The sequence below is a fragment of the Kryptolebias marmoratus genome, linkage group LG11 (genome assembly GCF_001649575.2).
Source record: "Kryptolebias marmoratus isolate JLee-2015 linkage group LG11, ASM164957v2, whole genome shotgun sequence".
NCBI lineage: Eukaryota > Metazoa > Chordata > Actinopteri > Cyprinodontiformes > Rivulidae > Kryptolebias > Kryptolebias marmoratus.
Window position 1 is genome coordinate 2,208,672 of NC_051440.1, and position 27,977 is coordinate 2,236,648.

A 27,977-nucleotide genomic window follows, 5' to 3' on the forward strand; every position below is an offset into this window, starting at 1 on the left:
AAAATGCAAATTCTTGCAATTTTTTGACTGGTCTTAAGATTTTGATCAGGAGTGAATAAACGCCCCGCAGAGCAGCCATCAAACCTGGTTTAATATAGCACACTAGTGCGGCACCTTAGACCCAGCAGAAAGAACAGAGTGAGCCACAGAAGGGGCTGTCACATCCAAACGATAAAACCAAACAAATGCTTTGCAATATTGGGAGCCCCCTGCTGTTTTAAGCTAAAGAAATAGCTTCCACAATCCAGTGGGTGAGTCTCTGTCTCTGTCTAGACAGAGCCTTACCCTTGCCTGGGTTAGCAACACACACAAACAGCTGATCACACAATCTCATGTCTCGTATGCGGTCAACGTAAATGTGCAGTGCACGTAAAGGACACAAGGAATGCAACCTCCTTTGCTCCTCAGATGCAAAAGGAGGTGGGCAAAAGCTTGAGAGCTGATTAGTCATGGAGCTGTAGTCTGCAGGTATAACCTTAGGGAGATACGCTGCGTTTGGTCGCAGAATGACCTTGGAGCCATCAGGTGAAAACTGAATGCAGGAGGGGTTCACTGACAAAGCATGGAGGTCCCCAACCCGCTTTGCAGTTGTCAGAGCATGAAGCAGAGCAACCTTATATGAAAGAAACTTCATATCCACTGACTCCAAAGGTTCAAATGGAGAATCACAGAGAGCCTCAAGAACCACAGTAAGGTCCCAGGGAGGGACACTGGGTTTATTCACAGGTCTCAGTATATGGACACCTTTTAAAAAACACACAGCCAGGGGATGAGCGCCCGGCGTGACCCCAATGAAACCAACATGGCAGGTAGAAATAGCTGCCAGGTAAACTTTTATTGTGGAAAAGGAGAGCCCTTTATCCAACAGCTCCTGCAGGAATGTTAAAACATCCACCATTGAGCACTGAAATGGGACAATGTGCTTGGCTTCACACCACTGCTCAAAGGCTCGCCACTTGTAGGCATATAAGCCTCTAGTAGAGGATGCCCTTGCACTCTGGATTGTCGACACTACAGCGGGGGGAAGACCTTTTAGCTAACAAGCTGGACCTCTCAGCAGGTAGGCATTCAGGTTCCACAGCTCTGGGTGTGGATGAAGAATCTCCCCTCCTGCCTGAGTGAGGAGATCCTGACGGACCGGGAGTTGCCAGGGCTTCGCTGCCAGCAGGCTAATTATCTCTGCATACCATAACTTTGCTGGCCACCGGGGTGCCACCAAAATCAGAGACAAACCCTGTCTGTGCACCCTCTCTAGTAAAGGCAGTATCATTTCCACTGGGGGAAATGCATACAGAAGTACATTGGGCCAGGGGTGGGCTAGTGCATCCACCCCCAGTGGGGCGTTCTGATCCGTTATGGAAAAGAACAGAGGGCAGTGGGTGTTGGCCCTGGTGACAAAGAGATCCACCATTGCTTCGCCAAAAAGACACCATATCTGAGCCACCACTAAAGGGGGGTCTCCAGCGGAATTGTAACTAGTAACCCATAGCAAACGTTTTTTTCTACCCATGGTGAGAGTGCGCATGCGCGCCAGAGAGGGAGCCATGAGGCCAGGCGACTGACCTGCTGTACTGTTAGCGAGGAGGTGCTGCCCTTTATCGTTGTGCGAGAGAGGTGCAGCATATTTCGACTGCCGCCTGCAGTCATTTGATTTACACTTTTTTTTTCTTTCACAAAATGCAGTCTTTATTGAAAGATTTACACAAACATTCTGAACATTTGTGGTGCTTTGACAAACCTTTACAGCACCCAAACTGGGGCCTTTTAGTGCAAACATTGTGTGAGTGGGGAAAATGTGCTTGGGAGACTGTGTGGGGAAAATGCAGCGCCTCTTGGGACTGGGACCTTGACAAAACCAACAGAATGCCTTTTTGGCAGCCGCCGAAAACAGGCGGTCATGTCCCCCTACTCCTGAAACCCCTAAATTCGCAGTCCTGCTGCTAGGAGGACTGTGTTTTCTTCCTCCGAAACGTCGAGTTCCTCTAAAGATTCGGAGGGGGACCTTTGCTCCAAGCTGAGTGGCGGGGAGCTTGGCTGTGGATTTGTGGCTGTACTGGCTGGGAGCTGAGGCTCACGGGCAGCGTCGCTCTCGTCGGTGGAAGTGGTGGTACTGCTGGTTTGCAAGTGCTCGCGCTGGACTTGGGTCTCTTATCACGTCTGGGAATAATACAGTGAAGCGCTTCAGTCTGTTTCTTCCTCAGCTCAAATTTCGCCTGTATGACGTCAAGAGACTGTCCAAACAGCCTGTCAGCCTCCACCGGACCATCCAGGTAGATGGCCCGGTCCCGGTCCAGGACGTCAGAGATAGTCAGCCACAGGTGCCTCTGTGCCACCACCGTTGCTGCTATCCCTCTGCCCAGAGAAAGCGCTGTACAGCGGGACACACGGAGGATGTAATCTGCGGTGACTCTGGCCTCATTCAGGACTGGTACCAGCGGACTGGCCCGCCGGCACCCTGACCCGGCAAAAACTCATCCTCGTCCTCCGACAGACCTTGAACGTCCAGACCGATGTCCAGTACGTCCTCGTCTGCCTGATGAGGGTCCAGTAGAAACTGAGACTGAGCAGCATGTTCTTCATTTCCAGCTAACCCCTCAGCATAATCCATGTGGTTTAGGCTAACACCAACAAAAGCAGTTAAGCTAATTCCAAGCAGCCTTGTGAAACACAGAACTTACTAGCAGCAGCTAGCTAGCCTGACTCGAAGAGGTGTTCCGAGCGAGGTGAAGAGCATAAGAACTAAGGAATGACAGTGATGACGGACGGTTACATAGTGCAGGCCGGGCATGTCACTTGTCGTCTTCACGTCATTTGCCTAAAGGTGTGATTAGGTGTCTTTAGCCAGGACACGCGGGGGCGTGATATCCCATAGTACATGTTTTGTACCGAGTGAAGCGACTGAAAGGGAACAGTTTTTGACCGTTGTCATTGTTTGTTTGCATTGCAACAATTTTGTGAGCTGTTTTTGATTGTCCTAACAGTCAAGTCTGTATGTGTGCAACTTAAAAGATCGCATCTTGTTGGAGAGCGCAAGATCAATAAATGCTCTATAATCATAAGAACCTCTCAAGTGTTCATTCATTGGATCCAGGAGGACGATGTGTCAACTAAGTGCCGGTCAGCAGCCTCTCAGTGGCTTAGGTTTGTTTTGTTTTTTCGTGTTAAGAGCAAGTAACTACAATAACAATGGTATTTAGTTGAAGCTAGTTGTAAAACCCAGCCCTGTTTAGACAGCTCAGACAGGCTTCACAGCAGAAACATCATTCAAGGTTTAAAGGGGTCACAGTTTAAATTATTACAAAGGAAGTCCCAGATTCCTGTTTGGCTTTAGAGAAGAAAGTTGTTGGATGTTTGAATTTCAGGCAGCAGCTGCACTGGCACCCTTCAACATTTCTTGAGAAGTGTTAGAGTTTTTATTAGAATCCTGATCAGTGATACTGAGTAATCTGCAGTTGTTTAATCATTCTGAAGTGAGCCAAAAATCTGGTACTGGTCTGGTCCAGATTAGTGCAGTGAAACCAGTAGTATGTCATCAGAAGTGGCTTTGTGCTCTGACATAATGTTTTTTGTTGGAAAGAAAAAAAAACTGAGCTTAAACTGGTTTCATTGGTTACCCACAGTACTCAATGTAGGCGGAAAAAAGTGCCGGTACGCTGCCACCCCTGATAAATAAACAGGGGCAGCCACTTCATTGTTTTAATTACATAATTTAAATTAAAACAAAAAAATAAAAAGTTGTGTAGAAATCAAAAGTTACTTATGCTTTTATTAATGTATGGTTTTACTCATTTTTTAAGTCATTTTAAACTGCAATAATGTTTGGGGTTTTTTTTCCACTAAAGTTTAAGGAATTACCAGCAGCTGCCGGTTAACCCACCTTAAAGGATGTTAGTTCATGCTACAAAATAATGATTTAATTTGTTTACGATTCCTAACACTCATGACTGACAGCCAAAATAGAAAAATAAAGCAGCTTAAATTACATTAATCCAAAGTGATGAACTAGGGCTGGGCGATATGGCTGAAAACTCTATCATGATATAAGAGTTTCATATCGATTAATATCGATAATTATTGATTTAATTTGTTTTACAGATCAACTGTGCTAACCGGTAGCATGTCCTTTGCTAAATGATAAGCTACTGCGTCCGTTATTGTTTTATAACGTTTAGATGTTTTGTCGTATGGCACTGCTGCTGAGTACCTCTCGATGGTTGTCTGTTCCCGCTTGGGTGTTGTTCCACTGCTGGATGTCGATGCCTGTGGCTGTTTGACGCTGCTGTACTCCAACGGATGAGAGCGGCTGAGGTGGTAAAATTAATTTGTTGTATTGCCAGTCTTGCTAGCAACGACAACCTTGCATAGTTTGCAGACAACATTTGACTGACTCTTGACGGAATTGAAATATCCGAAATACTGCCAAACTGGTGACGTGACTTTTCCTCGCTTATCGACAATTTTCTCACGAGAGGTTTCACTCATTTTTTCCTTCCCTTCACGCTGTTATTTTTTTTAAGCTGTTGCGGAGCACGATGGCGAAAAAGGGAAAAACTACTGCGCATGTCTCCAAACTTTTTTTGGCTGGGCCATGATTGGTTGAAAAGCGGCTGCTTTTCCTCTGCCTACATCCTCCAGAATGCCTTGCAGTTTTGGCTCGGAGATCAGTGAAATTTTCGAACGTTCTATCGACACTGTTTTCTATCGCTATTGAACATGTGTCTATCGCGATAGATATCGTTATCGAATTATCGCCCAGCCCTATGATGAACTTAAAACCATTTTAAAGTTTTTATATAAAACGCTGGAGATCATTGATCAGCAGCACCATTTAATACTTTATTTGCCTGAGAGGCCTTAATGTTTAGGCACTTAAAAACTTAAAGGAATGCTATAGTTTTATTTGAGGCATTTTTCTTTGCAAAAAAATCAGTAGCTTTATTCCCTGCCAGTCAAAGCAGAGGGATTGTTTAACCTTAAAGAAGATGGGAGCTCTGCTCAGAGGCTAAATACTCAGGTGGTGCTCCATCTGATCGCCTTATTTGACCCAGTCAGAAGGAGTATAGAACTGATGTCTTGTGGGTAATGTAGTTTATATCATTCAGCTGTAGCTTGCAATTGGTGACACTGACACTGACACTCAGTACCAGCAGGTTTTTAAAAATTAGAAGTGCCAGTACTGAGTACTGGTCCACTTCGAGCACTGGGTTAAACTGGTCTATGGGGTGTTTAAAATGGATCACCTGTTTTTCAGAGGTTTTATTTTGGAGGAAACCGTTTTTCTTTTTAAAAGCTGCATTTGAAGGAAAACCTCATTCTTGATCTGTACTCTGTGGTTCCTGTTGCTTCCAGGTGGCTCCAGCTGAGGGCTTCTCCGACCTGGCCATGCAGGTGATGACATCACCGTCCAAGAACTACATTCTTACTGTGATCGGTGCAGCTGTGGGCCTGCTCTTCCTCATGGGGATGTTCTGTGGGAGGTTCACCAAACGAGTCACGCAGGAGCTGAAGGATAGGTAGACCCCGCCCCCTCTGCGGTCAGGACATGTCCACAGGGGGAACCTCCCATCCTTCATCCCCTGGTTCTTCCTTTGACCCCCGTCCCACCCCAGCTCAGTCCAAAAACACCGACCTGCAGCCTCCGTACCACTTCAGATCTCTGTCCTCCTCACCACTTTTTTTATCTGCTTTTTTATTGCTGCTGGGGGCTTTTACATGGGAAAGACTTTACCCACAGCCCCAAAAGACAAGAACCCCACCGCACCATCACCCTCCAGGGGTCTATGTCCACTGCCTCTTTATTTTCTTCATCTTTTTTCTCCTTGAGCTCTACTCCAGTGTGCCGATTCTACTAAAGTTTGACTCCACTCTCTCTGTGAATGCAGTACCCCTCATGGAGGAATGGACGGAGGTGTAGTTACAAGTGTTAAAGGTAATATTTCAGAACTGAATGACAGAGAGGTGATGAATGAAACTATATCAAGTGGAAGCTTGATGTACAGAGTAGTTAATGACTCCAATATTTTAACCATCTGTATGTGTGAGTGTGTGAGAAGGAAACTGTCCATGTTGTCTACTGACCATTGTTCTCTAAATTCCCTAAGTTTCTTGGGTTTGTTCAGCCCCCTCCACCATTTTTTTTAAACAAATGTTAGATTTGTGGTTTTTGCCATGGGACTGCCAGGCAGGCGATGCCAACCAACCCGCACCCCAAACACCTTCTTCCCACCATCGAGCCACAAGAAACCTGGAAACCTGAGCAACATGCAGGATCTCAGAGGGGTTATAAAGGAGCTTGTGGGGGGGTCTGTGTTGGGACAAACAACTAAAAAAATATATATTCCCTCCCACTTCCCCTCCAAGATTAAACAAACTGTGAGATGTTTAGATTGACTGTAAAATGATTCTGGTTACTATTTGTTTTTATTTTTAGCCTTATTTATTTGTCTACTAAAGGTCATTGTTTATTTTTTTTGTTTGACTCTTTTGTCTGGTTGCCTTTTTTCCTGCAGTGAGGGCAGAGGAATTTGGAATGTGGGAGCAAAGGTATCATCCTGCCCCAGCAGATATTTTTTTTCTTTTTCCCTCCTGGGGGGCAGTGAATGCCTCTGTGAAGGGGTGCAGACAGAGTTGGCGTGTAAACATGTTGTTAAGTTTTTGAGTTTTTGTTTGGAGGTTGGGGTGGATTTGATGGAACATCAACAATAATTCTTCACCATTTCTCATTAGTCAAATTTTTCCTCATAAAGATGGAAGATGATATTTTCCTGTTACAAAACATTCTGTTACTCAGACGGACAAATCTGTTCTGGTTCTTTTGTCTCAGTACTGTTGCTTTGCCTGCAGCTTGATGCCTGAGCGGAACTCCTGCAGAAGAGCTGCATCTCAAGCTTTTGGGACTTTTTTTAAAAACAAAGAAAAAGTGGAGCTTGATGAAATGTCAGCAGGTCAGAACAGAACCAAACCAGGGTCCCTCCCCTCAGTTTGGTTTCATCCCGTGTACATGTGTACTATAGCTATAAGTCCAAGTTGTGAAGAAAAGCAGTACTGCTGCTTTTGGTTCTTTTTATTAACTGAAGCTCTGTGTAGTTCTAAATGCCCACTCCAGATGTAAATCTTAGCTTTCTTCATTCAACCGCCTTTAATTTTTTTCATCTAATGGGTAGATCTGTTGAAATCAGCGTGTGCCTGATCATTGTCACACTTGAGGGTTCAATTCTGTCCAGAACGTTCCAGAATTACCTTGCTGCAGCTGGCTCAAAGGTCACATTAGTCCAGAACATCCCAGAACGTTTTACTGGAGCTGACAGAGGGTTCACTAATGTCAAGAACATCCGAAAATTATATGCTGCACACAGTGTGAGTTCACTTCTGTCCAGAACGTCCCAGAAACCCCTGCTGCAGACAGTGTGGTTTCATTTCTGTTCAGAACAACCCAAAATCCCCTGGGTCGGCCAGCTGATAGTTCATATCTGTCCAGAATGTCCTAGAATCCCTTGCTATAGCTGGCTGTGGGTTTACTTCTGTCCAGAACTTACCTAAATCCTCTGCTGTAGACAGAGGAGTGTGTGACTGTAATGGACGTGTCCACCTGTTTGTTTCCTCCTTCAGGAAGTTGTGCTCAGGAAGCAGGAAGCTGTGACTCTACAGTTGCCTCTCACTAGAGTGTTACCTGGAACTTTTTGTTTTTATTTTTATTTTTTATTTTTTTGTTATGTTGGTGGTGAGATCTTCAGTTAAAATGTTTTCTGATTAAAATTACAGAGCTTCTGATGGACAGGCTTTTCTTTGTTGTTTCTTGCTCTGTACAGATAAAAAAATTGGACAGTTTGTTAATAAAAATAAAGTGTGCAAGGTTTCTATTCTGTACTCCGTTGTATTTTTGTTCACTTGCAGAGAAGCTTATCTTTTTAATTGATGGCAAAACCCAAACCAGCAAATATCTAATTCAGTGGGTACTGCTAGAGTATTGTGGTGGACACGAGTTGCACCACTGTACAGACCGATAGTTCTGTTCACGGTCATTATAGAAGCCTAAATTCAGTTTAGGTTTGTTTGGACCTTCAGGATGGAGGAAGTTTATATTTCTTGTGATTACTTAAGTTTATTAGGAGAAAAATGACTATTTACTGAATAAAACTTGTCATGCATAGGAACGTGTAATGTTAGACACTACACTAAGGCCCTAGTGGGTTCGCATGTATGATTGTTTGCTGGACAGTTGAGTTTGGGGGTGTGGCTATAGGGCAGAGAGAGTTGGGCAGTTGGAGTGGAGCCACAGTTTTTTGACCTCATTCGTGTTTTTTTTGTTACTCTTTATTGTTTTGTGGATAAGTTATGACTATCGTTTATTTTTTTTTCAAGTAAATGATTGAACTTAATCAAGAGGATCCAGTTTTTCTTTTTTCCGGTCATGATGTGGAAGGAAGGGGAAATACGGAGAGCGTCAAGCTTATGGCTGCATTAATTAGGAACCTACAGTCATAAATCCAGGAGTGTTTTGTAAATGTTATGTACATGTCTTGTAACCATAAATGTTCCAACAGTATGTATGGAAGAATCTGAGGGAGATTTTTTAAGTGTTATTTTTCAACACATATTGCCCCTGTTTTAGGAGGAGGGGAAACACCTTATATCTAAAAAACATTCATGTCAGGTGATCTTTGTCTGTAGAATGAAAGTCTTTAATGTACAGATGTCTTTTTGTGTTAACACACACCTGAATGCTCCAAACTAATTAACCTTCTTCTGTATAGTAGCTCACACCATTTACCCTGCTAACCAGCAAAGTTCCATCCCCACCATTCAGAAAAGCTAACAAGAGAGCACCTTCGACATCTAACATCTAGTCTCCCTAACTTGCTAACTGGCCAAATATGGATCTTTTTCCTAGTTATATTAATATGCCTCAGAAGAAATTAAAGTGCTTTGCGTATTCAACAAGGCTGGCTGCCCCTGCTCACATCTACGTTTGAGTGATTGTGATTTTTTACTTTTCTCCAAGGGGCAGGTATGTATGACAACTACCCAGTGTGTCTCAGCATGTTGCATACTAAGATGGCACTTGCTATAAACAGAAACTTGTCTTGTAGCAGACTTTGCAAGTCTACCCTGGGGAGATGTGTGCCATTCCTGTCAAATTTTAGAAATTTCATTAACAGCCAGGGACCCCCCAACGCTCTTAAGCCAATTACCAAGTTGGAATCCAAGGAAATGGAGGATGACTCCACTTGGTTATCGTGTTGCGATGATATTATCCCATTTGGTTCTATTGAGGAAAATCTGAACAAGTTTATTATGCAGTCAATGTTGCTGGCAGACAACAAGGTATTGCTGGTAGCTTCAGGCAGCTTTTTCGAGGACAAGAGGTAGAGGAGAGGAGACACCTGTCACAACGGACAGAACCACTCTGGCCCGTTTTAAGCTGTGCTGCAAAATGACTGAGTGTCTCAATTTTACATGGCTTGTTTCCCCACCCAAAAACTTCAGACAAGACTTAGCGAATTACTTACATAAGGTATGTTACATTAACCCAGCTGGGAGGTAAGAAAAGTGTGAATAATACATTTGCAGTCATTAAAGGATAAAAATGGATCTCACTTTAGATAAAAGCCTCAATTTTAAAAAAGATCTATTTACTACAAAACTATTGTGTTTCTCAAGGGTAATCTCTATCCATCCATCGATTATCTTCCAGAGTCGGGTTGCGGGGGCAGCATCTTGAGTAGGGAAGCCCAGACATCTCTTCCAGCTCTTCCTAGAGGATTCTAAGGCATTCCCAGGCCAGCTGAGAGACATTTCTAGTGTGTCCTGGGTCTTCCCCGGAGTCTCATTCCATTTGGACATGCCCAGAACACCTCCCCAGGGAGGTGTCTAGGCAGCATCCTTGTCAGATGCATGAACAACCCCAACAGGCTCCTCTCCCTCCTGGATACCAGAATCTCTTACCCTATCTCTAAGGGAGAGCCCAGATACTTTGTGACCGCTTGTAATCAAACCACCCAAAGTTCATGACCATAGGATTATAGACCAACTAGTAAACAGTTTTGCCTTGCTGCTCAGCTTTGACTTCAACACAGCGGAGAAGTACAGCTTGCGCAGAAGCTGCACCAATTTGTCTGTCGATCTCAGGCTCCATTCTTCTCCTCACTCGTGAACAAGACCCCGAGATACTGAAACTTCTCTACTTGAAGCAGCACCTCATTCCCAACCCGGAGAGAGCAGTCTGCCCTTTTCTGAGTAAGGACCATGGCCTCAGATTTAGAGGAGGTGATCCTCATCCCAGCTGCTTCACACTCTGCTGCAAACAGCTCCAGTGAGAGCTGGTGATCACGGCACGATGACACCAACAGGACCACATCATCTGCAAATAGCAGATACTAAATCCTGAGACAACCAAACCAGTTCCCTTCCACCCCGTGGTTGCACTGAGAAATTCTGTCCATAAAAGTCATTAATGTGTGACAATGGGCAGTCTTGGTGAAAGCCAACTCCTAACCTGAAGAGGTCTGACTTACTGCCAGCAATACGAACCGGACTCTTGCACAGTTTGCATAGAGACTGAATGGCCCATAGTAACAGAACCCCAATCCCATACTCACAGAGCATCCCCCACAGAGTACCCTGAGGAACACAGTAAAATGCGTTCTGTAAGTCCACAAAACACATGTACGCTGGTTGGGCAAACTCCCATGCCCTCTTGAGAACCGTAGGGTAAAGAGTTGGTCCAGTGTTCCACAGACGGAACCCACATTGTTCAATTCAATTCAGTTTATTTAGCACCAAGTCCCAACAAAAATTGTCTCAGGGCACTGTACAAAAACATGCACATACATTATAAAAAGCCAATTAGTAAAAGTTTTCCATCTAAGGAAGCCAGCAGATTCCGTTGAATCTTGGAATCTTGTTCCTCCTGAACCAGAGATTTGACAATCAACCAGACTCTCTTCTCCAGCACCCCCTAAACAGACCTTCCTAGAGAGGCTGAGAAGTGTGATTCCCTTATAATTGGAACACACCCTCCTGTCCCTCTTTTTAAAGAGGGCAACCACCACCCCAGTTTCCACCACTGGGATGCAGTTGGAGCTCTGCTGGAGATGTGAGTTGAAGATCTTTCTGACAGGGTTCTTCTGCCAGCTGTTCCCAGCAAATCCTCACTATGCATTTGGGTTTACCCGGTCTGTCCAGCATCTTCTCCTGTCATCTGATCCAACTCACCACCAGGTGGTGATCAAAACAGCTCTGCTCCTCTCTTCCCCTGAGTATCCAAAACATACAGCTGCAGATCGGATGACACGACTACAGCTTAGGGTGTTCTGGTGCCATGTGTTCTTATGCTGGATGTTGTTCAGTATGGCCAGCAGCTTTTCCATGGTCCTCCTCTTAGCTATGGTTCCTACTGAGTTAGGCTCTGTGCTGACAATAGAACCAGCCCTTTTCAAAAATATGCCCAGTCTTTCAAACCACAGGTAATAGGTAAAACACAGGTCACCTTCTCAACACACCAGAGCTCTGTAAAGTGCACTCCAGGTTGGGGATATGGGACTGTGCAGCGTACATATTTAAAACCACAGGGAAGGAAGGGGCTCTTGGGTCGGCAGCACTCTCAGTCAACCTAATTCAAGTTGGCCGTGATCAAGATATCTTGTAATATCACATGAGATTGTACATAAATTTATTTTCAAGGTTTGACCAAAACAGCTACAGCGTTGTCATTTCTCAACATAACATGATCTTAATCTAAAACTGGCATTAAAGGCGGTGGGAGGCATTTTATTCTTGCTGTTTTAGACTGGTTTGACGGTCAACAAGTGATCGGGTTTACTGTTACCATGTTACCATGAAGTATACTGATCAGAAAGAACAACAGGTGTGTTTTCTTCAGAGAAAACAAGCCTGGATTATCTCATGAGGTGATTCGTTTTCACCAGAGGAGATTGAAGATCTTGATGAAAACAGAGTAATATTTCTACACTTGTACAACCATAATTGCTAAGACCCAAGCCAGGGTCAAGTAAAGCAGTTTTACCAGACCATTGTATCAGTGAGGATGATCCGTGACTACTGATTGTAATAAAAACATGATGTTTCTATTTCCTCTGAAGAAATTAATGTAACCCGGACACAGCTGAGCTCACACTTCAGTGTAGTGGAACCTGTTGGTGTTTTCTCTCTGCAGACTTGTGTTACATGACAGTACGTCTTCAGTCGTCTGTTCTCATGTGTGTTCTGTCTGTACTGTGGAGGCTTCAGGCTGCCTCACAAATCCCTGTTAAATTCTTCAGTTCGACACACCAAAACATGTCAAGTTTTCTTAAAGTAAAAGGGACATATTCCACTCAAACATCTAAAAACATTCAAAAATACTCAGTCTACAGATGACATGATGGGGCTGCACAATGGTGTGTGTGTGTGTGTGGGTGGGTTGGAGCTGCTGCCTCACAGTAACAAAGTCCAGGGTTCAACTCCTTGCTAGTCTTCTTTCGTGTGGAGTTTGGTTTCCTCCCACAGTCCAACAAAATACAGGTTAGGTAAACTGCAAATTCAAAACTGACCTTGGATGTGAGTGTATAGTTGCCTGTCTCTGTTAGTCCCATGACACCTGTCTAGGGTCTATTTTCCCCCTTTCCCCCCTTCTCACACATTGACCACTGGAGATAACCAGTGGTAAATTAGACCAAGAGATTGCTTAATCTCTTAGTTGGTGTTTTTACTTCCCCTGAAAAATCAGATTTCTCATTTGAGGAACAATATAGCTGAGCTCTGAAGCAGAGGGTTAAACTTCCAGTTTGGGATCCACCACAGCAGGACCGAGCTTTGGTTCAGAAGCCTTCCAAAACCTTCAGGGGCGACTTCATTCAGACTGCAGAGGGTCAGTGAAGTGAAACTATGTAGTCTTTGGTGCTGCCCAGGCTGCCATGTCAATGAAGATCATTTTTTTAAAAACACACACACAGACAAGGTCAAAGGTTGAGCAAAACATTAAGATCCATGCTCAAATGACCAACCTCATGTAACTCAGAACATTGGCATTTGCAGTGAGTGAATTTGAACCCATGCTTGACATTACAATGTGCCCTCCTCTGCCATTAATAAGTTTGTCATGTTATGATTATAAGAGTCACAGCTGTGAAATGACACTCTGAGTGATCCACCTGCTGCAGCATTGCTAGTCCGGGAGACATGGATGCTTTCTGAGGAAATGAGGTGGTCTCTGTTGTGCTGCTGTGATGCTTTCAGGTACAGCCTGTGAACTGGGACACGGCTCTGGTGGGTAGTCCAGAAAGTGAGTTTAGTAAAAACTTAGACTAAATTAACCTTAAGTTTAGGAAGTTTACTGAGTCTGTCACCATTGTAATAGACTTTGTGAGGTAAACCTGCTCCCTGCAGGTTTTCTCTAAGAAACTCTTCTGGTCCTCTCTCACCTTAAAGCAACCGTCTGACACGAGCTGTTTCTTTTTTTTACATAATCCGACTGATAAAAAGGCAGAATGACTTCATAAAACCTAACATCAGGAGATTGGATATTCTCCTCATTCCCAGATTTTTGTTGTTGTGTGAACTGTTACGGCTTTTCATCAGATTTACTCATTCATCTCAGTAACATTCTCAGACTGCACATATCCAATAAAACACCTCAGGCGTGCTCTCATCAGAACAAAGTGTTCATCACGCTAAGAAAGAATTTACAGAAATAAATCTGCTGGATAAAACATCTCCACAGTAGCCATAAAATAAAAACAAAGAATTTACATTTATTTTGATCTTTGGTAATCCCTACAGGCCAACAAATTCTTTTTTAGCGATAAAACCTTCACTGGAGTTCAAGTTATAAAGTTCTGTTTCTATTACCTGATTCTTTGGTCCAAAGTTTCTATCTCTGTTTTTATTTGTCTTAAAGAGATCATTAAAAACATTTTAACTATTATAACAGCGATGCTGATAATAACAGAATAATCCTGAGATTAAATGGTGTCCATCAGTGTTTAGTGGTTATTTTTTTATTAAAAATCCTACAGATATAAAACATCTGTCCAGAAGTAGGGATGGAAGGAAAATGTAGAATTTATTACACTTTAAAGCTCATAAATCAAACTATTACTGAAAGAATAAACTGTTCAAATCAAACCTGTTGTCACAGAACATAATTTTTGTTTATTTTATTTAAGCAGTTTCTGTCATTAAAATTTTATAAAATCTGTTTGGTATTGAGAATCTTATTTAACAAACATCTTCCTGAAAACATTTTATTTTACAAATCAACATTTTGACCAATAAACCGTTTTAGAGGAACAAATTCAATTTGGGGCTGCGGTCTTATGATCTTGAGGCTGTAGGTTTGAGCCCAGGTTGCGGCAGGAAGGGCATCTGGAGTAAATCGTTTGTGTAAATTTGCTCACTGTGGCGACCGCTGAAGAAGGGAGCAACCAAAAGAACTTACTTATTAGAGGAATATGGTCAATTTAATTTCTATAAATATTTGATTTTTAATATGAATATGAAAAAAACTAATTCTTATCAAAAACTGTCAACGTAAGATAAAGTTCTGGGATAAAGTAAAGAGCTTGTCTGAGCTGTGACATCATCATTGAGTGCCTCTTCAGCTGCTTTTATGTGCAGCAGTTTGGCTTTTAAATGTGCTATATAAATAAATTTGATTTGATGCGTAGAACCACAAAATGGCCGACTTCCTGTTGGATTTAGGTCATACCTCAAGAAACCTTTTTGTGCATCTTGGTGAGTTCTACATGTGCACCAAATTTCAGACCTCTAAGTGAAAGTAGGTCTTTGTGCTGCAAAATAAGTGGCCAATTTTGGCACACCAACTACTGAAACTCCTGTAAGATCTCTGTGAGCATGTTAAAGCCCTCCAAAAAGGCAGTTCATTTGGCATGAGAAGCATTCAAATCGGGCCTTTGTATGATGTGCTACTGGCCTCTGGATCAGGTCACCCTTGTAAAAAAGATCTTGATCTCAATGAGTTTTTAATCTGGTTGAATAAAGGTAATAAACTGAATTGGATTGTTTTGTTTGTAAGTGTTGTCACACTTGATTCCATCTGGTAAACTCTGAGCTGCTGCTTCCTTGCGCTGCAGAGGCCTTTATCACTTAAACACAAAACATTTTCACAGTGAACTGACCATAATGAGTCGCCTGCATTTGAAAAAATATAATAAAATGTCAACTCACAGGTGACTGAAATCATCATCAATGTAGGTTAATCATGTGACTCAAGCTTCAACTTAGTTTTCAGCAGCCTCTGCTGAGTGCTTCATTTACATGGAGTTGGACCCACATTTTAGAATTGCATATGTAGAAAACTACTGGAATAAACAAAATGGCACCATTTGATATAGTTCAGGATAAACAATCATTTCATACTTTGCAATGAGTAACTTCATGAAAAGTGCTAAAGCCTTTAACAAAATAACAATACAGATAAGGATATCATACAAATTTAAAGTGAATATAAATTGATAATCTATTATTCATCAGACTGAGTGATCTGTCCGACATGGTGAATCCCTCTTCATCTTCTCTCCTAGAACATGTAAGGAGAGACAAACAGGGTCACCTTCGTCAGGTAGCGGCCCAGCAGAGTGCTGCGGTCCAGCTCGCTCATCTCTACCTCCGCCTCCAGCGTGGCTGGACCTTTGATGGGAGTCACCAGAAGAAGGGTGCCAGTCTGCCGACCCGAGCGCTGCACGCTGAAGTGACCCCGCCCGCGGCCCCCAGCCAATCCAAACCTCAGTGTGTCGCCCAGCACCCGAGCTGCTGACACACGGAAGAGGACACGAGGGGCAGACATGTTGGAAACCACAGCCAGGAAGTGGAAAGAGATGGAATTTGGAGCCTGGATGCAGGCTTTGTCTTCCAGCATGCATGGGTTCCTCTCACAGCGCCTGAAGAAACACAAAGAGTCAACCAGAGGGCAGAATTTCAGTTTTAAACTCTGTAAGCATTGAAACCTTGGTTACAAGAAGAGAAGCTTCAGTTCAACCTTAAAGTAACAAATTCAGACTTTTTGTATGTTCATTTAACACTATAGATGGAAAATGACCATAAAAAAATCAAAACTTCAAAATGAAATCATGACATGGATGAACTGAGAGCTGGAACTAAGAGAATGTAGTGCTCTAATTTTCAGTGAGAGTTGGCTTTAAACAAATACCAGTCCGTCTTTATGCTGCCTCTGGCCGTTTAAAAGTCACCGATGGAGCAGCCCACATCCCCCACAGACTTGAGCTTTCAGAAATGAAACGAGCATCATGGAACCAAAGGAGGCGCAAAGCAGAATTCAGCTGTGTTGATGCGAAGCGCAACACATTAAATGTGTGACAAATGTCTCACCCGTATCATTTTCAAAACATGACAAATTAACTCAGTTTAGCAATTCTCTTTGTGGTTAACCTTTTTTTTTATTTTACTAAAAGCAAAGTTGCTGTGTGCCATCATTGATATGTTATCAAAATGTGGACATTTCCATTTGTGATAAGAACACACTGGATTATATTTACAGTCACATATGTGGTGCATTCAGAGCTACACCACCCACCTCCACTTCAGACACATCTCTTTGTTCCTCTACCCAGCCTACACTGAAAAACTGAAACAAACAAATTCTGTTACTAAACTAATTAAATACTGGACCCCAGAGACTGAGCGCATGCTGCAGGACTGTTTTGCTCAGACAGAATGTGTTCAGATATGCAGCCACTCTGGAGGACTCGTCTGTCAACATACCGGACTGTACTATGTATGTGTCTGGGTACATTTTCAATTGTGTCAACAGCATCTTTTCATCCATATAGCCAGGAAGTTCTCCAGTCCGAAACTCTACATAAAAAGTCCAATTTTCTACATGCTGATTCCTTTGCATTTAGATCAACCAATGAGGTGGAGTGCAAAACAGCAAAGTATGGACTCCGGAATCACAGCAGCCAAAGGCAGTACAGAAAGAAGCTGGACAGCTTCTGTTTTACTTCTGACTCCAGGCAGTGACTGCTAGGAGTCACCCTCTCTGACTGACTCTTAGACTTTCTGACTGGCAGGTTCCAGTCTGTCAGGCTTGGAAACAACTTCAGCCAGGATTATTATAAACACAGGTACTGCACAGGGATACAACATCATCTCAGTCCTCTACATCCTCTTCACCCATGACTGTGTTGCCTCCCACAGGACAACATCTTCCTAAAGCAGTGGTGTCCAATCCTGGTCCTGGAGGTGCCACTATCCTGCATGTTTTAGATGTTTCTCTGCTTTGACACACCTGATTTGAATGAGTGAGTGACTAAAAGGCTTCTCCAGGACTTGAAGACCTTCTGAAGAAAAGGGGAAACAACTAAAACATGCAGGACAGTGTTCCTTGAGGACCAAGATTGGACACCACTGGTTTAGTATGTCGCCAAAGATCAACTTCTCCAGCTGCATTGTTGAGAGCATCTTGACCAGCACCATCACTGTGTGGCATGATTGCCCTACTTTTATGGACTACAAACGCCTGCAGAGAGTGGTGAAGACTGCTGGAAAGATCATCATGACTCCATTGCCCTCACTGTAGAGCATCTGCTACTACAGAGTCCAAAGGACAGCTGCCTCCTTCCTCACAGACTACCCAGCCCCAGCATAGACTGTTTACACTCCTACCCTCAGGCCAGAGGTACAGAAGTGTGAAATCCAGGACTTCTACACTAAGAAACGTTCTTCCCCACTGCTATCAGATTCCTTAACAGCTGACGGGAATTCATTATCATGGACTACCTTTCGCAACTACACTTGACTGTGTATTCTTTCAGCTTGCACATGAGTAATTGCACACTCTCTGGTGTCTAATGCATAAACAACTAATGTAGCTCACTAATTAGCACAAAATGCACATAGTTATGCAACTGTTTTGATCCAAAGTTACATTCTGCACAAGTTTGTATTGAAACTTTACATTATGTATATTATATATTATTTATATCATATGACAAAAAAAAACGTGAATTAAGTTGACCGATGGGATTCGTTGGAACTGAGTTTAGTTCCTCGTGGGTCTGCTCAACATAGTTGGAAATAAAATATAAGGACTATTTATTTAGTCTGCTGACATATCCATCCATCAATCCGTTCATCACTTTGTGTGGCCATGCTGTGCCATACATTGCTGCCTTTTACTAAATTGTGATTTATTGGTAGGAATAAATCATGAATCTAAAATTGGTAAACGTGTCTAATGTCATCATTTTTGTGGAGCCTGCAAACTGTACAGTTCATGTCAGGGTAAACCTCAGTTTCTGTTTGAGAGCAGATAAATGACAGGCAAAGAAGGGAAGTGGCTCACTCTCAGGTTCAACTCATTGTTTTCAAATTACAGAGCTCTGAGATGAGAGGTTTCTGGTTTTCATTCTTTCCCTGATTCATGTGTTTGTTGTTCCATTGTTGCCTCAGATTCATGATCTTATTCTTGTTTATTTTAAAACAGACAGATTGTTAGCTTCTTATTAAAGTGAAAACTTGTCTCTGTCCTGACCAAAATACTTTTATCATAATCAGACTCAGCATTGGCTCTAGGGGGTACTCCAGACAGTGGGTTTTGTGCAAACCTCCAGTAAGTTAACTTTAAGTTTAGTGAACCTTTAGTTTTATTTTTAAGAAAGAGAGATAAATGAAATTCTGAGCCTATCACCATGGTAATAGGCTCTGTGAAGTTTTCTCTAAGAAACTCTAAGTTTCTACCAGTCCTCTCTCATTTGAAACAAGTGTCTGACACAAGCTGCTCATTTTTAAATAATCTGATAGATATAAATACAGAATTACTTCATAATGTCGATGTCAGAGGTGAATTTTCCAACCTAGGTTGGATTTGCTCTCATTACCAGATTCATGTTGTTGTGTGAACCATTATCGCTTTTCATCAGAATCACTCGTTTATCTCAGTAACATTTTCTGACCGCACATATCCAAGAAAACACTTCAGACATGCTATCTCATCAAAACAAAGTCTGTTCATCATGCTGAGATAGCATGACGCACGTTCCACTGGGAGAAGATGTATTTTACAAACACACGTTCCTGAAAACATTTGTTTTAAATCAAGATTTTGACTAATAATCTTTTTATAGAAATGTGACCCATTTAATTTTGTGGTTATTTGACATTTAATGTAAACGTTAAAAAATCTAAATAATATTAGAAGCCGTCAACATGAATTAATGCTCAGGACAGCCTAAAGATTTTAGCTGAGCTGTGACATTAACTGTGTCTTTGGAAACATGACTATAAACTGACTATGGAAACGTGAACCCCCTCACCAACTTCATAGCTGGTGTATGCACGTTTCTACAGTTATTAGTCCATTGGTATCACTTAGAGTGCGAACTGGGAAACTGTTAATGATGTGCAAGTTATTACTGGACACACCAGAGACACATGATGAATAGCAATACATCACTGTGTGAATAATAAAACTTGCCCAAAGTGGTGCAAAAAATACCTTCAACAGTAGCTTTAGCCTTATTGGAGGATAATCTAATGCAAATGGTGTTATTTTTGGCACACACGTTGCTATAAAAGCACCATGACAGGATGAATATGTTTATATTAGCAGAAAGTATTTTCACTCAGTCAGTATACAAATAATGCAGGATGCCAAATGCAATTACCGTACCCAACAACTGTGGTGAGGTGTCTTGGTTCATCCCATGATTCATTCACTCTATTGAACAGCTGATTGGGAATTCAAGCTGGCAAGTGAGCAAATTAAATAAATTTACTCACTGCTTGGTGAGTAAACAACACTCATCCTGTCTTCTTGGGATCATTACTAGGCAGTGGTGAGTGATCAGTGAATGACTTCCTGTTTTTACTGGTTAAACTACAGTATCAGAGCATTTCACCAAGCCCGAGTGCCTGCGTGTTTGCTGTAGTTGATCTTAATAAACACATGAGTAAAGTGTGATTCTCTTCATTTATTAGAATATTGTGAGCAATCCAAGAAAGTGATGTCTAACATTAACAGATGAGAGTCTGATCCTGCACATAAAATATAAGACTTATCAAGTCTGTTATGATCTGCTGTAACTAACAGGTGTTTTTTTTTTTCCTTCTGTTGTTCCTTATTTGGATTATTTATATATATTAGAAATTCTTACGTTGGCTGTTTAGAGGGCCGTGGTACTGTTAGTTAGAGTTCGTACCTTAGTTTAGTTTAGTCATGTTTAGTTATGTTTAGACCTTAGTTAGTAATTGTTATGTATAGAGGGTCTGGTACCATTTAGAAAGCTCGGTATCATTAGTTTAGCATTCTCATGTTTTAGATTATTTATCCAAACTGTACACTTAGTTTAGTTTATCTTGTTTAGCTTCTGTGTTTCATTGTGTTTAATTGTGTTTCATTATGTTTAATTACTGCTGTAACTTTGTCTGTAATTTTGTTCTTGTGTTGTAAAGCACTTTGAGTCGCCTTGTGCTGAAAAGTGCTATATAAATAAATGTACCTACCTACCTACCTAGACATGATGATGATCGTGCAGAGTGGAGAATCACACCTGCAGGGCATATTTGCATCTATTTTCATATTTAAATAAAGGCGTGTCATGAGAGGAGTGTTGTGCACACTCAGTTTCAAACATTTGGATTTGTTTGTGCATAAGCTGTTTTCTTGATTTAGGCATATGTCAGGTTTCGGTAGGAAATTCACACAAGTTTTGAACATGAGGCCCCAGGTGTCTGTATTTTTACAAATGGGCAGTGTTTTGTGCCCTACTGGTGTAAAACGTCAGTTACTTTGTACAAAATAAAAGTTGCTAATTACACAGTAGGTTTTTGATTTGATGGCTACAAATTGACCAGCACTCCTCTAAAGCATGTGGAAATGGTGTCCATCAGAACTGCTGTGGAAATACGAGTTACAGCAAATATGGCAGCAACTTTGTCCATTTGGTGAGAAAGGAATGAACAGTTCTGTGAAAAGCTACAAGAAGAGTAAAGGACATTTTAGAAGGCAGGACCTCAATGTTTTATATTCTTACATGGGAGACGTCTTGATGAATGTGGCATTTTTCACATTTGGACACTCCACCGTCACACATTGGAAACCACCAAAGGTGTTCACACACAGCTGGTCTGCTGTGCAGTTGTGCATTTGGCTTTCACACTCGTCAGTGTCTGGAAGTGAAAGGTCAAAGGTGAGAGATACAACCAAACGTTCTCCTGCCTGCCCTGTACATGTGGGCTGGTCTCTGAAGCCAACCTGTGCAGCTGCGACCGTCTGAGGCCAGGCTGTACCCGGGTGGACAGATGCAGTAGAAGCTGCCAGGGGTGTTGACGCACTGATGGATGCAGAGCCGACCCGGCTGAGCCAGATGGAAGAGCTGACACTCATCGATATCTGAAGCACATGGAAGAATGTCGGAACTGCACATGATTCACTCTGATGGACACAATCAATTATTCTGACCCGGTTTAGTGCTAACTGTTTGACATTTCACAGACAGAATCAAGATTCCACTCCACAGGTTGTCTTTGTCTCCTTGTGCAGATGTTGTCTCCTTATCTACCTATGCAGATGTTGTTATCTCTTTATCTAACTGTGCAGATGTTGTTATCTCTTTATCTAACTGTGCAGATGTTGTTATCTCTTTTTCTACCTGTGCAGATGTTGGTTCTTTATCTACCTGTGCAGATGTTGTTGTCGCGTCCTGATATAGTGAAACCAACATCACAGGTGCAGCGCATTGAGCCCAGGAAGTGTGTGCAGTTGGATGGTCGGATGGAGGAAGACGGAGAGGAAGATGTTGGAGGGGAAAGTGGAAAAGGTGAAGATGCTGAGGAGGAGGAGGGTGAAAAGGCAGCAGACCCATGGAAGGATGAAGCAGGTGAAGACAGCGAAGCCATGGAGCTGGTGGTGCTGTTCAGGCCTAAATATAATTTAAAAAAAAGGAAAAACAATGCTAAATCTGGGTCTGGGACATCCTGAAACTCGACATTAGTGTTTTACTCACGTCTGCACATCGGCTGCTGACCACTCCACTTCAAAGAGTCCTGACACACCCTGGTTCGTGGGCCAATCAGCTCGTAGCCAGGCTTACACAGGAAGTGGACCTCATGCCCCACATCAAACACTCTGCCCAGTCTGCGACCGTGAGCCGGGGGTTCAGGTTTGGGACAGGATTCTGGTAACAGAGAGGGTTCACAACAGGAAGAACTTCTTTCTTTTGTTTTCTTTATCCATTTATTTGTCATCTGTCCATCCATCCATCCATCCATCCATCCATCCATCTATCCGCTATCCATCTGTCTATCCATCCATCCACTTCTCCCCACACAGGTGAAAGTTTCCAAACCATTTTTGCTCATTTTAAAGACTGCCATGGTGCTGTTGTGCAGAGCGTTGATCTTCTTCCTGAGCGAGCGCAGACCTTGCTGGTATGAAGTCTCATGGAGCTCCAACATTTTCTCCACCTGCCGCAGTGAGTTCAGTAGATCATGAGTGGACGGACACTCCTGAAGGAACAGGAAAGACTTATTACAGGTCAGGTGCAGCTGCTCCACCATGAAATCATATTCCTGATGGTTTTCAGCTATTGGAAAGGAAAGCATCACTAACTGGGTTTACAATTAAATAAAACCTTAAATCTGTTATTTGTTCATTCCTTTAAATCTATATTAAGCAGACACATAGGAAATAAGGTGCTCCAAAGGACAACATCTGCTATGAGCACTAACTAATTGCATGAGGTCTGTTTTTAAAACTTTGCCATTAAATCTTCGTGTCAGTTGAGATCGTATGTTAGCAAAATATCAAATGAATCACTGGACAGATGTTAATAAAATAGATATTAAGGTCAAATTTGGTGTGATAGTAGATGAGAGTCATTCCCAACAATTACTCTAATTGCTAAAATATTGTGCAAGATTGCATCAAATTATTTATAATGGTTTTATACAAGGTTTGACCAAAACGGCTACAATTCCATAATTTCTCAACATAAAATGAGCTTAAACCAAAACTCTTACATGAGATGTGGGCAAAATGCATTCCTTTATGGAATGCTAGGCTTTTAATTCATTTTTTAATTTCAGTAAAACTTAGAATTGTTTTGTTGTTCTCGTGTTTCTGTGTCTTGCTTTGACCTTGTCTTCTTTAGTTTCTCCTCAAACTACATCAACAGTAGATGAACATTATGAAAACAGCTTTAGATTAAAATCCAGTTTCTGATCTAATCAGAGGTACCATGAGCACGCTCACAGAAATATCCATCCAGCGTTTTTCTTTACCCATTTCTCCTTTCCATGTCACTGGTGTCTATCTCCAGCAGTCACTGTGCGAAAAGCAGGGGGACACCCTGGACAGGGTTAAAGTCCATTGCAGAGACACATAAAAACAAACAACCATTCACACTCTCACCCACTGACAATTTAGAGTTTTCAATTAAAACCTAAACTATGTTTTTGGTCTCTGGGAAAAAAACAACGTGCGCATGAGAAGAATATGTAAACTCCACATGGAAAGGTCCCAGCTGGGAGAAGAACTCACAACCTTCTCACTGTGAGGTGACAGCTTCCACCACTGCTCCACTGTGCCAAAACAAAATTGACTTCAAATGCACTTAAACTTGTCTTAATTTACCCATAAAAAAATACCATAACTACAACTGAAATAAATAAAATGTTTCAAAACACCTTTGAAATGTTTTATTTAATTTTACCTTCAAATATTATTAAATATATTAAAATCTTATTTAAAGGGTGCATATAAATTTTTTAAATCTTGGTATAAATGGGTTGCAAGTCCATCACAGTGACACATAGAGACAAACAACCATTCACTCTCACTCACAGGAAAAATTTAGAATCAGTGAATAACCTAACATGCATGTTTTTGGTCTGTGGGAGGAAACCAGAGGGCCTGGAGTAAACCTACACATGCACAGTGAGAACATTCAAGCACCACCCAGAAAGGCCCCAGGCTGGGAGGCAACAGCTCTAACCACTTCTCTACTGTGCCATCCTCACAGAAACATGTGGAGTGTTTTCAGAGACAGGAGGGAGCAAACTATAACCTGGTGCATCTGTAGCATGTTTCAGGTGTGACATAGTTTGATGAAAAGAGCAGCATCATAGCCGTGACAGTTACAACAAAAATAAAAAACAAATAATCTCATCTAAAAGATTTTGAAAAATACTGCAAGCAATTCCAAGATCTTGTATCTTGATTTAAACAAATTAAAGCATTAAAAAAACAAGATTCTTGATTAATTAATAACACTGACTTCAGACTGAACAATGTGAAAAGTTGCACCCTGTCACATATATTGACATGATTCCTTTTTAGACATTGCCCCAAAACTTTCAGTAAATATTGTTTAACAAATGTGCTACCTTATTCAGTGGTTGGGATAAATAGACATCATTTTATTTTTATAAATTACTAATAATAACCTTTACTCAGTCAAAAGATTTTATTACATCACCACTGAAGGCACTTTCTACATGACAACACATTTTTGGGGTTAAAAAGGTATGTGCTGATGTATCAAATTAGCTGGTATTTGATTTATATGTACTTTAAAGCATAAAGTATTTGTTTATTAGGTTGTGCAAAAAATTATTCTGTACCCACTGGAAAATCAAATGTGCTTTGGTCAGACCAGAAATTCAATTTTGCAGTTATCATACAAATAAAAAATAAATTATGAATTCTGGGTATTTTTCCTTGTACATCATCAATGCAGGCACTCAAAATTTAAACTTGCTAACCAGTAAAAAGTGATTTTTGTGGGAATGATTTAGTCCTGAACCTAACTTTGTGAACCACTGGTCCTCAGGGGCATACTTGGGTGGCTGTGGCTCAGTAATTAGAGCAGTTGTCCTCCAATGAGAGAGTTGGCAGTTCAATTCCTAGCAGGAGTTGCATGTTGAAGTGTCCCTGGGCAAGACACTGAATCCTTTATTGCTTACAGTGTGCCCCATCAGTGTATGAATAGAGTTTAAAAAACTGATTTGTCTCCACAGAATGATTTATTTAGATTAGCTTTGTAGAGATTCAGTACTGTATGAATGTGGGTAAATGAGGGCACAGACTGTGTTCTAAAGTGCTGTGAGTGGTCTGATTGGCTAAAAAGGCCATAAGTACATTTGATTTACCATTCCGTTAATTTCAGCAGTTCTTATAAACAAACAAATCCCACTGGACCAACAGAAGCCGCTTCAGACACAGCAGTCATATAAAACATCAAATATAAACAATATTTAATAAATCTGTAATGTGTAATGTAAAGTCAGTTCACAGACAATATAAGGTTCTAAAATCAAAAGTAGTAATTAAATTATTTGGTAAAGTTATTTATTTTGTGACATGGAAACTTCTTTATTTTATTATGGTCAGTAGACTGTACTTTTATAGCACTTTTATAGCCAATTAGGCCATTTCCCCATCCACACACACATTCATACAGTACTCTACTACCTCACTACAAAGCTAATCTTAATAAGTCATTCTATAGATTCTAGTCAGTGCTTTAAACTCCATTCAAACACCAGTGTGGCACACATCACCGGCATTGAGGGGTACAGTGTCTTGCCCAGGGACACTTTGACATGCAGCATACTGGTGAAATCAAACCTCCAGTTGTCTCATTAGAGGACAACTGCTGTAAGCACTGAGCCATAGCCGTCCTGATTATTATTTTCGAATTAATTAAGTGCTAAAAGAAAAGAACAGAGAAAATTTAGGCTATTTAACTGGGTGGCCCTTCCCAAAAGGTGGAAGGGTGAAGGGGTTTTCAGAACCAGAGTAACACCTGGGTGAGAACTGAACCAGGTCCTGCTGCAGACCTCACCCGGCAGAAGGCCTGTTTGTGAAAAGACAGAAGGGTGAAGCTGAGCACTGCTTGTCAGGATAACCTGCATTCAAATGACTTTCTGATGATTTCTGATTCCCTTTACGCTTCAAAAACTGAAATTTGTTTTCTGCATTTGACCCATCACACATGTGAGATACACACAAGTGGAGCAGCAGGTAGCTATTTAAGCACTTTTGTGAACATTTGTGAATTTAAGCTCCAGCTTCTACAGACTTTTGGGACTGATTTTGGGAAAGTGGCTAAAACCTTTAAAAGCAATCTGAACTTGTTTCATGTCTTAAGAGTTGTTCAACAGTAAAAGCTGTCCAGTTGTATTTACTTGTTGTCCAGTTGTATGCTTTGATTCTGTCCTACATTTCCTGTGTGGCTCCAAACCTCTGAATCTGGTATAAAACCGGTGTAATTGAACAAACAGTCTCAAAAACCAATGAAGAGGCACTGCTGTGAAATCCAGGAGCAGTATCGTCCCTCAAATTTAGATTTTTTTATATACTTTTCTCTTCTGGGGTGGCACAGCGGTGCAGTGGCTAGAGCTGTTGCCTCCCAACAAGACGGTTGCAGGATCGCTTCCCAGCCTCGAGCCTTTCTGGGTGCGGTTTGCATGTTCTCCCTGTGCACACCTGTTGTTTGTCTTGTTGGCACCAGCTCCCCATGACCCAAAATGGAGAAGAAGGTAAAAGAAAATGGATGAATGGACTTTTCTCTCCAATATATTAAAGGCCCAGCATTCCTTGAAGGAATGTATATTGCCTGTTGCCTATTATGTCAGAGGTTTACACAAAAACAAAGTTGTAGATGTTTCAGTCAAACTTGTGAAAGACATTATGCACAGTCTCATGTAAAATTTTACACGTGACGTTAGCTCTCAGAGTATGTGTTGTGAATTATTCTCAGCTACTACCACACCAATTTTTAGCTCAGTGTAGTCATAGTTATAGCCGTTCCTGTTTTGCTAAAATTGATTATCTGCGGTAGCCGTCTTGAACTGGATTGGCTCCAAAAATTAATCAGCTTTAGATGTACATCCAATGATTAATTTCCTGAAACTTTCATTAAAATAAGATATTTTACTAACAGACAAACCAGCACGTATACACAAACACATACACAGCAAAAACATTATTGCCCTTTTGTCTATGGTGGTGATCATAAAATTTTTTGTCTAATAGTCTAATAAAATGAGTTTAAATCTGGCAGGGCAGGAGGGCTAACAACAGGAGCAGTTAAACAGACTGGAAACCAGCGAGATACAAAACATCGCCGATTTTTTAGAGCTCCTCAGATTTGGATCAGGTTACCAGCAGAAATTAAAGCTTAACAAATGTCAGAGTTTTTACAGTTTCTTACACTTTAAAATGTGTTTTACCAGAGCAATACTCTATTTGTATATTTATTTTTTCTATTGTGTATCTGTGTGTTTGTGTAAAATGTCTGTGTTTATTTTAGATTTTCTTTTTCCTTTTTTCAATTAGCCTTTGGCTCAAAAATGTTTGTGCAGCTCAACAATTACCTGTTTAACAGTTAACACTGTTTTTATTTGTTTCCTTGATTTATTTATATTAAAATGAAAAGTTTATATCTATGATTGAACTGTCCATAAAACTGTGTATAATGTAAACTTTTTCCTAAAACATCCTGTTTTGATCTCACATGCATGTCGCAGTAACGAGTTTGAGAGTAAATAGATCCTGTGAAGAGTGGGCTTCTGTGCAGTATAAAGAGCCCCGCTTGGGACTCACCAGGACCGGTAAGATCCATTTCAGTCCACCGTTTGGAACTAAGGTCAAAGTTAAAGATAAAAATTTAATAATAACAATTAAATTGAACTTTTAAAAAATATTGGCGAGAAATTTTCTAATGCATGTTAATTTGACCCCTTTAAAGATTTCTCAGTTTTGCAATTTAACTATCTATAAGGACCATAAGTCCTGAGGTTTGCATTCACCTGTACTCACCTGTGCAGATGACCCAACAAACTGATGAAGACTAATCATCGTCGGCATCACAAGGAGCCAAAGAATTCTGATCCTTGATAAAACCTTCATCATTACAGTTAGAAAGTGGCGCCTGGTGACCTCTCAGCTTCTGCTCTAATTCTCCCAAACTGCTGCTCCTTTTTGAGGGTTTGTG

At 41.4% G+C, this 27,977-nt stretch overlaps 2 protein-coding genes across 3 annotated transcripts in view; one reads left to right on the plus strand and one right to left on the minus strand.

Moving 5' to 3' along the window:
- Nucleotides 1–7,859, plus strand: part of glg1a (golgi glycoprotein 1a) — a 56,654-nt gene extending 48,795 nt beyond the window's left edge. The window contains exon 25 of the mRNA XM_017436646.3: nt 5,350–7,859. Within this exon, the coding sequence (XP_017292135.1) occupies nt 5,350–5,517 (168 nt within the window). The 3' untranslated portion in view covers nt 5,518–7,859. The remainder of the gene's footprint in view (nt 1–5,349) is intronic.
- LOC108248109 (fibulin-7) lies at nt 6,913–27,972 on the minus strand. 2 transcript variants are annotated; one of them, XM_037978325.1, is made up of 7 exons: nt 27,803–27,972; nt 22,401–22,485; nt 21,984–22,154; nt 21,657–21,899; nt 21,233–21,370; nt 21,012–21,147; nt 6,913–15,899 (listed from the first exon to the last, which is right to left on the minus strand). In XM_037978325.1, the coding sequence occupies exons 1-7, from the start codon at nt 27,893–27,895 to the stop codon at nt 15,539–15,541; spliced, it is 1,227 nt and encodes a 408-aa protein (XP_037834253.1). In that variant the 5' UTR covers nt 27,896–27,972; the 3' UTR covers nt 6,913–15,538. The 2 variants fall into 2 exon arrangements, with proteins under 2 accessions (XP_037834253.1, XP_017292117.1); XM_017436628.3 differs by having other exon boundaries at nt 22,326–22,485; nt 27,803–27,970.
- Nucleotides 27,973–27,977: the final 5 nt, after the last annotated feature.

Excerpts from the sequence above, each read along its gene's own strand:
- LOC108248109 (XM_017436628.3), bottom strand. The coding sequence starts at position 27,895 with ATGATGAAGGTTTTATCAAGGATCAGAATTCTTTGGCTCCTTGTGATG. Across the intron at positions 22,486-27,802 it reads TTGTTGGGTCATCTGCACAG|GAGTGTCCGTCCACTCATGA; the intron begins GTGAGTACAGGT and ends CTGTTCCTTCAG. Across the intron at positions 21,371-21,656 it reads CGACAACAACATCTGCACAG|ATATCGATGAGTGTCAGCTC; the intron begins GTAGATAAAGAA and ends CATGTGCTTCAG.